This window comes from Pogoniulus pusillus, chromosome 5 (genome assembly GCF_015220805.1).
Source record: "Pogoniulus pusillus isolate bPogPus1 chromosome 5, bPogPus1.pri, whole genome shotgun sequence".
NCBI lineage: Eukaryota > Metazoa > Chordata > Aves > Piciformes > Lybiidae > Pogoniulus > Pogoniulus pusillus.
Genome location: NC_087268.1, coordinates 598,950 through 611,135, shown reverse-complemented (window position 1 = coordinate 611,135; position 12,186 = coordinate 598,950). Strand labels below are relative to the sequence as shown.

At 46.0% G+C, this 12,186-nt stretch overlaps 1 protein-coding gene across 2 annotated transcripts in view; it reads left to right on the top strand.

Moving 5' to 3' along the window:
• The first annotated feature begins 363 nt into the window (after positions 1-363).
• TBX15 (T-box transcription factor 15) overlaps positions 364-12,186 on the top strand; it is a 71,519-nt gene continuing 59,696 nt past the window's right edge. The window contains exon 1 of one of the 2 annotated variants that reach the window (XM_064143958.1): positions 364-545. In XM_064143958.1, the coding sequence (XP_064000028.1) occupies positions 364-545 (182 nt within the window). Of the gene's footprint in view, positions 566-12,186 lie in introns of both variants that reach the window. The other variant, XM_064143957.1, reaches the window with a different exon arrangement.

Here is a 12,186-nt window from a genome sequence, read left to right as displayed (position 1 = left end):
AAATAGAGAGGGAAAAAAAAAGGGGGGGAGAGAGAAAGAGGGAGAGAGAAAGATGAAATCCAGCCTGCAGCCCCTCTGAGCAAGTGGTGGGGACCAGGTCTTGAGCACACACCCTCCCGGCTCTGCCTCCGGAGTATCCGCAGCCTCATGTAGTTGCCTTCAAGGAGACTGGAGGGCTGGTTCTTCTGGGGGGTGCAGCTAGGGAGGGGTTGGGGGTGGGGGGGGTGGGGGGGTGGGGGGAGAGAGAAAGAGGCGAGAGGCTCTGCCTCTGTTCCCCGAGCTCTGCTGCGCTTCCAGCCCCACTGCTCGCTCTTCTGCCCCAGGGTCTGGGTTGTGCGTGTGTTCGGGGGGGGGGGACATAAGATGAGCGAGAGGAGAAGATCGGCGGTGGCCCTCAGCTCCCGAGCCCACGCTTTCTCGGTGGAAGCCTTGATCGGGACAAATAAAAAGAGGAAACTGCGAGACTGGGAGGACAAGGGGCTGGATTTGTCCATGGAAAGCCTCAGCCCCAATGGCCAGCTAGGGGACAATGAAGACCCGACTCAGTGCCTGGACCTCAACCCCGGTTAGTGCAATTCCTTTCTTTTTCGGAACACTCCCGCAGTCCTTCAGCCTCTTTCCTTGCCCCACCGCTCGCCGGGTCCTGGTCGGGAACTGCCTGCCGAATCCCGGAAAACATCCAGCACTGGAGGGGGGGGGGGGTAGAGGAAAAGGCCGGGTGTGTGTGTGGGGGTGTCGAGGGCGGATTGTGCCGAGATTCCTTGCTTCTTTCCTCCCCCCCCCCCCCCCCCCTTTTTTTTTCCTTCTCCCTTTCCCTTTCTTTCTTTCTTTCTTTCTTTCTTTTTTTTTTTTTTTTTAAAGTTTTTCTGTATTTTGGAGATTTATTGGAAGTTTTCTCTCCTCACTGCGGCTGTTTCCCTCCTACAACTTCATGATGTCCCAGGATAGGAATAGCGTGTCCCTCTTTGCTTCCTCCTTGTTCTCCTCCCTGCCGGTTGCCACAATCCTTCTCGGGTGTTTCGGGACACGAGTTACCCTCGTCCCGCAGCTTCCCGATTATTTCGAGTGCGTCTTGTGGGTTCGGGGGCAAAGGACCGGGGAACGACACTGGTGTCCAGTCGGGAGTCGTCGTCCTTTGCCTCTTCCCTGCGCCTTTCTGAGACACCGGCCACCACCTAGGGTCTGCTCTGCGAAGACCGTGCCACCCTAAACCGGAAGGTTAGGTGGAAGAGGAGGAAGAGAAGGACGAGGAAGGGGGCACCCTTCCGCCCAAGAGCACCCACGTCCCGCGGCGAGCTCCCACACGAAACTTCAGCTTCGGCGAGGAGCCGGGGGCCTGATCCACCCCCCGCGAGACCGGGCCCGGCCTGGGATGGAGGCGGAACGTGTCCACTCACCCCACGGACACTGTTCCCGGCAGGGAAAAGGATCTGAGCCAGTAGCGGGTGAGGGGAGCATTCGGAGGGATCCGATCCCGGCTGCCGAGCCTGGCGCGTCCCAGTAATGGAGACATTTGGAGCAGCATCAGGGCACTTAGGTTATTTGGGATGAGAAAACTCAGCCTAACCTTTATTTTTAATTTCATATTATTATCATTATCATCTTCTTTATTCTTATTTAAAAGGAGCCGGTAGCTCGGAGGGATGATTTGGCTCAGGCCAAGCCCTTGGTGCGCTTTTATCCCCGCCGTCCCTTTCGCTCCTAAACCAACGCACTTAAAGACCTTTATATATATATATATATATATATATATATATATATATATATTTAAATAGTCGGGGGGGGGGAAGTCAAGACAATTTCTGTGCGCAACTTCGCAAGAGAAAAGGCAGACATTTCCAAGTACACTGGAGAAAGAAGCATCTTTCTTATTTATTTTAATTTCTTGTTCGAGTGGCGTTTGCTGCACTATAATAAACATTAGCTCCTCAAAACCCGGCGTAAAATACAAATAACAACAACAAAAAAAACCCAAACACACCAAAAAACCCAAAACAAACCCAAATTAAAATCCAACCAGCCAAAAACAAACGGAGAAAGAATCAGAGATCGAGGTGTAAAAATAGTAGGAAAAAAAAAAAAAAAGATAAAAACCAAACCAACAAAACTGCTTTTGAAAGGAGCGGGAAAAAAAACACCACTCCGGAATTCTGGGGAGTTCGCCTTGCTCTTGTCTCAAGTATCCGCATTTCAGTTTGCTCTTCCCGCTACGGATCCTTGAGGACAAAAGGGTAAAATAGGCTGCCTGGGAGCTCACGGGTGTAAAGGAGACAAGATAAAAGCTATCTAAATATCAACCCCTAAAAAAAATGTAGCTCACGATTTCCGAGCATTTCTTGTTAAAAAAAAATACGGGAAAGAAACCTCTGTTTTGACAGAGCAGATCTGCGCATCAACCCTCTTTTGTTTTCGAACTGCTTCCCATTATCTTATAGCCTCAATCGGGTGATTTTCCTGCCGCTTTAGAAGTCTAATTTCCCGATTTGTTAATGAATTCGAAATAATAGTAATAATAATTAAAACAAACAAAGAAAAACAAAACCCCCACCAACCACCAAAAACCCCAAACCCAACAAAACAAACCGAGAAAAGAAAGAAAGAAAGAAAAGAATAAAGAAAGTAAAGGATGAAGGAAGTAAGGAAGGAAGGAAGGAAGGAAGGAAGGAAGGAAGGAAGGAAGGAAGGAAGGAAGGAAGGAAGGAAGGAAGGAAGGAAGGAAGAAAGGAAGAAAGGAAGAAAGGAAGAAAGGAAGAAAGGAAGAAAGGAAGAAAGGAAGAAAGGAAGAAAGGAAGAAAGGAAGAAAGAAAGAAAGAAAGAAAGAAAGAAAGAAAGAAAGAAAGAAAGAAAGAAAGAAAGAAAGAAAGAAAGAAAGAAAGAAAGAAAGAAAGAAAGAAAGAAAGAAAGAAAGAAAGAAAGAAAAAGAAAGATAAAACAAAAGCCCAAAGACCCTCAAAATGGAAAATTCCTCTCCCTGTGCCAGACTAGCGGGCAAGAGAGAGCGGCTTTCTAATGCCTGAAACCTTAGAAAGGCAAAGGTGGTGTTTTCCATAAAGAAAAGGAAATCAGGAACAGTTTGAGGAATAATTTTTAGGGGTTTGATAGACTTTAAATAAAGTCCGCGGTGGTAATTTGCGCAGTCACTTCATTAAACCTAAATCCTCGGCGGTGCACCTTTGCTGCCGGGTGAAAATTGATTAGCGGCTCTGGAGCGACCACCGAACTCCATCTTTACAAGAGCCAATTAAGAGCAAAACTTTACACTTAAAGTATTTTAAATCTGCCAAATCTCTGGCGATATAAAAACAATACAAATAACAACAATAATTAGGAGGGGGGAAAGAGTTTTTATAGCGTCCCAAAGGTTTAAAACTCATAGTTTCTGCCATCGAATACGCAAAGCGAAAGGAAAAAAAGACTGCTGGTGGTACTAGTGTGCAAATATCACGACCTGAGCTGGGAAATCGCGTGTTGGTTTTGTGTGTGATAACTAAATCCCCCCATATAACGCCCCCGACCGCCCCCCCTCCGTTTCAGCTCAGGACGATGTGGAAAATCAGTCACCGCCGTGAAGCAAGCTCCTCCAGGGGTGAAAAAAGAACAAGGCTTCTCTCTCCTTTTGGCAGCTATTTTCCCTGCGGGTGTTTATGGGGTTTTCTCTCCTCACGTCTGGGGGCATGTTCCCCTGGCCTCCGTACCCGTGAGCGGCCCTCGGTGGCCCGGAGAGTGGGGTGTCGGCAGGCTGGCCGCGCTCAGCCCCGCCGCAGGGAACAAACCCTTCTCTGCGCAGCTTTGCGCTGGGCATCTACGAAATCCCACCTTCTGTGGGGGGAATATCTTGGGAGGCAGTGCTCCCTTCCTTGTTTTTCGGCTTTGCCCTAACCCTTCATCCCCTATATGCGATTTGCCAGCCGTACCCGAGCCTTTCGATGACGACACTGGGAATCCTGAGTCGACATCGAGTGCCCGAGAGACACCTACCCCTCCACCCCCGCCACCGCCTCATCTTCCTGGGAGAGGAGGCGAGGTTCGAGGCTGGGTCGGAGGGGGGAGGTCCTCTCCCCTCCCATCGCGGCTCGAACTCCGTCCCCTTGGCAGGTTTGGTTTCAGAGGGCAGCAAAACAATGGGCTCGTATGTCTTTTGGGTATTTATAGACTAAACCTGAGCAGCGGAAAAGGTCGCGGCGGGCCCAGGCGGTGCCTCCCTGGACGTACAGATTATTTACTGCGGTTTACACTGGTGGTTTTCCTTGGACTTTCTCTCTGTCACTCCAGAATCACAGAGACACAGCCAAGCAGAGCCCTCTTGCTCCTTTCCTCATCGAAAGTTTAAGCTCTATTGTTTTTGGAGGTGAAGCCCTCCTTAGGGCTGCTCTCTTAGATAGCTGAGATCGCAATGTAGTGAGATGCTACATGAGGCACTGCAAAGGCAAAGCAGAAAAAGTGCATCTAAAAATATGGGATTTCGCATCTTTGGGACCATTCTGTCCCTCACAAAGCAGCACATTCACGAGTTTTTAAACTCATTTCTCCAGTGCACTCTTCGCATCACACATCCCACCTGTATTTTTGTTGCATGCATTAAAAATTCATACATCAGTTAGAAACCCCCAAGCAAACCAACCCAACCCAAACACACCATTTTCCAGCCTGCAAAAGATGTTGCATTGTAAATGTTCTTCTGAAGTTACACCAATGAACTACTCTAAAGTTTTGCAAGCTGAGAAAAACCACACAGTGCACAACCTGCAACATCTCTATTACAGCCGATTATCCATAAGATTTAGACCCAAAAGCTCAGCAAAGTCTTCTCCCATGGCTAGTAAGAGTAAAATCTCTCTTTATTTTATCCTGGTGCGCTGCTCTCCTGCCTGTCCTGGCAGGAATATCCATTCCTATCCCTCTCTGCTGCAAAGAGTTCACATTTGTCCTTGTCCCCCTAGCCGTGCAGCCCACTGACCCTCTTGAGGGGCAAACACAATTTAAGAGAAGGAGAAATGCCATTTCTTTTCTTATACCACTGCGTCTGAATGCTCATAGTGACAAAATTCCCTTTCTATTACTGATGTTTTGATCAATGTCTCTGAAACTTGTGCATTGGAAGCAACATAATTTCATCCCACATGCAGGTTCTTGCTTTGGCTATTGTTTGAGTGCTCGGTAGATGGGGCTAGGATTTCAAGAGTGGCCAGGGAACTTCTTCTTGACTCTTGATGTCTACACTGTCCTTTGCATGAGGTTTGCTGATGTACAGGCTCCGTAACAACGAGGTGTAAGATAGAGGGCCTTGGGTGGAAGTGCTTGGGACTAGGATTTCTTGATGTGGCGCCTTTTCAACAAGGTTGTATGACCTTATTCCACCTGTTCGACCGTCAGTTTGTCTCCTGAAGCAGGGACACTGAGCTCAGGCCCATTGCTCCATTGTGTGCGCAGTGGAAGGAAGTGCCAAAATCTGACCTTCTTATGCTGGCTGCAGAGTGGATGCTATCCCCTCTCTCAGAGGAGACAGCTGCAGGAGGCAGATGGAGCTGTCCAGATGAGAGCTTTGGGCATGCAGACACTCAGGAAGGTGTTACCTTGGTCCAGCTCACACAAATTTGTCCTTGGAGCTGGAGGAAAGAGGGACGTGCCTGTGTGGTAACTTATGCTGTACTGACTGGGTGAGTTGCTGCTGCTGGCTGTGTGAAATTCTTCCTGCAGGGAGGTGAAGTGCTCATGCTGTATGAAGAGGGCAGGCATTAGAATAACAGGGACAAACTTTAGAGAACAGCAGAGGACTAGGGGAAAAAGGCAGCATGTCAGGCGACACCTTCTTTCCATCCTTATTTTCTAAGCATTTTCACTCCACAGTCTGCTTTTTTTCACACATCTGCTGGGAAGGAGGAAAGCTGCTATTTCAAAAGCTGTCTCTTGCCTTTGACAAGAACTTTGGGAGAATCCAAGAAGCTTCTGTTACAAGCAAAAGTCAAGTAATTCCTTACAAACCATCAATCACTTCTGCCTCCTCCCGCTAGGGACTGAGTTCTTATATCAAATATCAGGCCGGTCAGCCTCTCCTCAGGCAGAAGTGTCTTGCTTTATCTGTGTCTCTCTTTAAGGAAAACTGATGCTTTTTTCAGATGGGAGAGTTGAAAGGTGGCTTCTAAGAGTGCTACATTCAGGAAAGAGCATTTGTGTTGTTTTGTGACACAAGCAGCGCCACTTAAGTCACCTTTACTCTCACAGATCACCGTTCCTGTTTTAATCAGTCAGATTATGAATCTTTGCTTGCAGTTTTAGGCCCTCAAAGGTCCAAGAGAGTCGTTTTCCATTTTTCTTTTTTTTTTTTTTTTTTACCCTGCCTTCTGAGCTGGATGAAAAAGCCCACATCAGCTTTAGAATGCACAAGAAACAGGCTGAGAGTGTTTGGAAAATTCCTGGAGATACTGAGAGTAGCTCATGTGTCATTTACGTCAGTTCCTGCTGCAAGTCAGAGCTATTCAAGTGTAATTTACATCATTCCAAGCGCCTATATTGAGAGCCACAGTTTACACCACTGATGTAAAATGAAGTCCAATGAAAGAAGCCTCAGTTTTCCAAACCTGACCTTTCCTAAATAGACAGAGTTTCCTGGAGAGGCCGAGCTTGCCAGTGCCTGTTAACGGAATACCAGGACTTTACGCTGGCCCATAGCTCTCAGATACCCACCTGAACAACAGTAACTTTGCAGTAATAGTATGGGGAGTTACATATAACAGCAGAAGTGGAGTGGGTCAATGTCTGCCAGCCTGGGAAGCGTGTGGCATGACTGGGAAGAGCAGAAAAAGGGGGCAGCAGGGTATATGGAGAAAAGCAGGCATCTGGTACCCTCACAACACTACAGCAGTGCCAGAGAAGCTCTGCATCCAGGCCATGGCAATATGTGGCTTTTCTGACTTGTCATTCTAACTAGGCTTACAACAGCTTGAGAGTACTGAGTACTTAGACATTTTTACTTTACTAAATGCAAACCCACAGTGTAACTTTTTTTGCTGCTTATTCCCAACAACGTTCCAAAGAGGTTACAGTTCCAACTGTCCTGCTGCCTCAAAAGGCAAGCCCATTGCATTTATCGTGGGGAAAAAAGGGTAGTGTGCTCTGGTGAGAGGGCTGGGGAACAAGAGCACTGTGAGAAGTAACTTGAAATATCTCTAAGGTTAAGAAATTTTAAAGCTCTGGGAGGAAATGTAGCAGTAGATGAAGCTCTTGCAGCCATATCTATGCCAGGGGCATCCTCTAATGGTGTACTCTGCAAGGTCAGAAAATAATGGATCAGCAAATCAACCCAAGAGGTGACAAAAGCACTGGTGAAAATAATACCTACTGTAATGTGTCCTTATGCCACTCACTCAGCTCTTGAGCTGACAGTGCTGTGAAGGTGGCAAGCAACCAAACCTCTGTGACAAGTGGCTAGTCCCACGCTTGCTGTCTGATTTGAAATGCAGACTAGAAAAGCCTGGCTGAGGCACTTAGTGCCATGGTCTGGTTGGTTGGCCAGGGCTGGGTGCTAGGTTGGGCTGGATGAGCTTGGAGCTCTCTTCCAACCTGGTTGATTCTATGATTCTATGATTCTATGATTCTAAATAAGTAATAATAAGAGTTGGACAAGATGATCTTCAGATGTTCCTTCCCACTCCTACAATTCTTTCTGTGATTTTGTGATTCTGTGAATGAAAGATTATTTCCCCACCCCCAACTAAGAAACAAACCAGCTTTGGATTCAGCCCACCTTTAAATATCTACTTTTTCATCACCTCACTACCTCATGTTTTCAAGTTATGCCACTGTGCAACAAACAGGTCTCCAGGTCTGCTTGTTTGCATGAACTAAACACACTTTAAAACACTAATTGCACAGTGGAGTTGAAATGAAGAAAGACAAGGCAGTGTGACTCAGAAAACAGTGAAACCAAGCTCCTGGATGTTCAGAACTGCTCCCAGATTCTCCTTCTTTTACAAATCAAAGGTTTTTTGCCATGTTCTCCAGGAATACACAAATAAGTTTTCATGTCTCCAAATCTGTATTTTCTTGGTCAGTTCTCTCTCTCTTTCTCTCTCTCTCTTTATATATATAAACTCTCTCTTTCTCTCTCTCCATGTATATACACTCTTTTTCTCTTTCTCTCTCTTTATATATATAAATATAAACTCTCTTTCTCTCTATGTATATAAACTCTCTCTTTCTCTTTCTCTTTCTCTCTACTACCTCTTTCTCTTTTTTATCTCTCTATGTAATCTCTTTCTCTTTTTCTCTCTCTCTCTCTATAATCTTGTTCTCTCTCTTTCTATATATAAATTCTCTCTCTATAAACTCTTCCTTTCTCTTTCTCTCTATATAAACTCTCTCTAAATATAAACTTTCTCTATCTAATCTCTCTTTCTCTCTCTCTATAAACTCCCTCTATACATACTCTTTCTCTTTCTCTCTCTATAAACTCTCTCTCCAAACTCTCTCTCTTTATAAACTCTATACATCCAATCTCTCTTTTTCTTTCTTTGTCTCTACATAAATTCTCTTTTTCTCTCTCTCTATAAATACAGTCTCTCTCTTTCTCTTTCTCTCTCTAAATACAAACACTCTCTCTCTCTCTCTCTCTCTCTCTCCCCCAATACTGGTGCTAAACCATGCCTCTGTACTAGTTTGAGCCTAGCTGGGATATTTTGGTGAGAAGAATGATATTATAGGCTGTGAAAAGGAAACAATGGTGATGTCTACTTTGGCTGCTTCCCTTCTCTCCCTAACCATCACACCCGGTACCATCCCTGGTTAATCCCCTCCAGAGATGGGAATTAACCATCTCCTTAGGAATTTCAGTTGTTTTCTCTTCTAAGATCCCCTAAACAGACAGGTAATAGCCAGAAAATAGCCTCCTCCTTAGAATGACTATCAGGGTTGGAATAACTTTGACTTATGTAAGGGGATTTCTTCCTCATCTGCTGGAGTCTGCTCTAGGGTAGGGTATCCCTGGCCATGCCAGGGGGGTTGGAACTGGCTGATCCTTGTGGTCCCTTGCAACCCTGACTGATTCTGTGATTCTAAAATAATCACAACAGGGAGGTTAATGCCTGAGCTATTTTTATGCTAGAGGAGGATCATGTTTTGTTCTGAACTTCCATTTTCTTGCACATTGTGATCAGGTTGGACCAGATGTGGGGTCCGAAATTATGCCCAAGGGGGCAATTCCAAGCTGCTCCTGTCTTTTTATTCTCTTGTGCAATGCAAGGGTGCTCCATGCCAGGCAATGAGGCTGTTATTTTTAAACCAACAAGTTGTTCTTCCAGAACATCAAGTTTTCACGACGGAAGGGTGTGGAAAATGTAGACTCCAGCACGTGGTCGTGGGTACCTTAATGGGCTTTATTTTTTTACTCTTCAGGATTTAAAAGGTAAACAGAAGATTTACTATAGGATTTGCAAGGTTTCTTGTGCCAGGCTCCCTGGAAGAAAGAATTCCTCATTTACCATCAAACAAGCCTAGCAAAGTCCCCATCTGCCCATCTCCAAAGCAGTCACATGATTGGCTTCAGTGCTTGTGAGGGTTGCCCATGTCAGACTGCAGCATCGCAGATCTGTGCTCTGGGTCCTCGCAACACCGACAGAGCACCAGAAGGCTGACACTGCTCTGGGAGAGACTGCTGGGATTATCCTCTACCTGGGAATTCTGCTTATGCCTTAGCTCAGGAAACTGTGCTCAGGACAGGAGAAAGGGAGGGTGCTTGTGGAAGTAACTAGTGGTGTGTTGTTACAGAAACGATAAATGATGAATAGAGGCTTATAATGCGGTGTAAAAACCCCAACCACCCCCCCCTGCTCTGCCTGTTGGAATGAAAGGGTCACTTGGGAAGTGGTTGTCTATGAAAAGCATTGCAAGGCTGTTGAACCAGTCGCTCGAGTTACCTACAGGTGCTGAGCACCATTCGTTGAGGATAACTGGGGAACAATTGATTTAGCTGAAAGTACTTAGCTGTTTATGTAGATATTGAGATTAAAAAAAGCTGCTGAGCATCATTCATTGAGGACACTTTGGGATTAATTTATTTAGATAATATATTTAGATATCTATTTAGATATTGAGATAAAAAAGCTGCTGAGCATCATTCATTGAGGACAATTGGGGAAGAATTGATTTAGATAAAAATGTTTAGATATTTATTTAGATAAAAAGGTGCTGAGCATCATTCATTGAGGATAGTTTGGGAATAGTTTCTTTAGATTTAGTTAGGTATTTATTTAGAGACACCCTTGACTGAGCACATGCAGGGCACATGGAGGGAAAAGGAGCTCTGCCTCAAAAAGAGATGCAAAACACTTGGAGCATCTATTCTGTTGCTGTGTCAGATATCACTGGCTGTGCTTCCAGATGCAAGCATGGACTGCTTGAAGACTGGATGGGGCACTTAGTACTGTGATCTAGTCGGTTGGACAGGGCTGGGTGATAGGTTGGACCAGATGAGCTTGAAGGGCTCTCCCAATCTGTTTGATTCTATGATCCTATAATCCTATGATTCTGTGATCCTACAATCCTATGATTCTATGATTCTATGACTGGGATGTCGCTGGATTTCTGTAGAGGTTGGCTTGTCTTTGAGTTGAGAAATGGCAGGAGAATGCCAAATGAAGGCTACTGCAGCTCAGTCTGGGTGAGGACTGGCTGCCATGTATTGCTATGAAGGCTGGTGACAAGAGCCATAACGCATCAGTGAATGGACTGGGTCACTGCCCTTCTGTTAGCTTCGCTTTAGTGTTGAGTTGCATACATATGCTGTCCTCCTGGGGATGAGCTGGTGGAGAAGTGAGGAAGAGAAGAGACAGCATGGGCAAAAGAGGAGAAAACTGCGCAGAAAAGAAGACTGTGATTGGGAAGGGAAGAGGAGAAGGAGGCAGGAAAGGCAGCGGCGCAGGGCTCCATTTCATACTCACCGGTTGCTTGTGGCATGAGGAGGGGTCAGAAACTCTCTTCAGTCTTTTCTCCCTACAGCTGGATACCCTCCTGGGGTTTTTTTGGCTGTTGATGTTTTTGCTGGGTTTTCTTTGCTTTGTATGGGTTGTTTTCCTTCGTTATTTCTGCCCCTCTCCCCCTGGACAGTGAATGGTTGCTATAACTGGGTACTGAGCCAGAGATGGTTGCTATAAATGAGACACACTGTTAAAACCAGTGAAACTGCTGGACACTGCACCAGGCAAACAGAACTGCTTGGCAGAGTTTGGATAAGTGAGAGGTGTGGGAAGAAAAAATGGGGAAAACCTCTCAAATCAGCAGAGTGCTTCTGGAAAAAAAAAAAAGAAATTCTTTCCCTTGGTCTTTTTTTTTTTTCCCTCCATAATTTGATGTGAAAAATGTAGGAATTTCAGGGAAAGATCAGGGAGATTTCTCAGGATGAACTGTTTTGTCCTATGAGCACAGACTGAAAGAGTTGGGGCTCTTGAGTTTGGAGCAGAGGAGGCTCCAGATGACCTCCTTGTGGCCTGCCAGCATCTGAAGGGGGCTACAAAAAAGCTGGGGAGGGACTTTTAAGGCTGTGAGGGAGTGCCAGGACTGGGGGGAATGGAGCAAAGCTGGAGGTGGGGAGAGTGAGAGTGGCTGTGAGGAGGAAGTTGTTGAGCAGGAGAGTGGTGAGAGGCTGGAGTGGGTTGCCCAGGGAGGTGGTTGAGGCCCCATGGCTGGAGGTGTTTGAGGCCAGGCTGGCTGAGGCTGTGTGCAGCCTGCTCTAGGGTAGGGTGTCCCTGGGCATGGCAGGGGGTTGGAACTGGCTGCTCCTTGTGGTGCCTTCCAACCCTGCCTGATTCTGTGATTCTATAGCACAGTCTGTAGGATTTTTTAGAACAGTATTTAAGTTCTTATCTGTTACCTTTTCTTCTCCCTTTTTGTCCCCAATGGACACTGCAGAGGTAGTTAAGCCTATTTTGTTGTGCAGTCACATTGGCTGCGTGTTACTGATTCCCACTGCCTACAAAAGCAGCTATTTCGGTGCTTTGTGTTAGCAATACTGAAATTGTGGCCATGCAGAGGTCTTGAGGTGCCTGGGAGAACGTGGTAGCCATTACTGCAATGAGGGTGGTTATTTATTATACAGGCACACCTGGAGGCAACTTCTCATTGCTAATTAAATTGTGAGTAGCACATTTCTTGTGCTTAAGGAAGTAATTAAACTGGACTCGTGATTATCAGCTC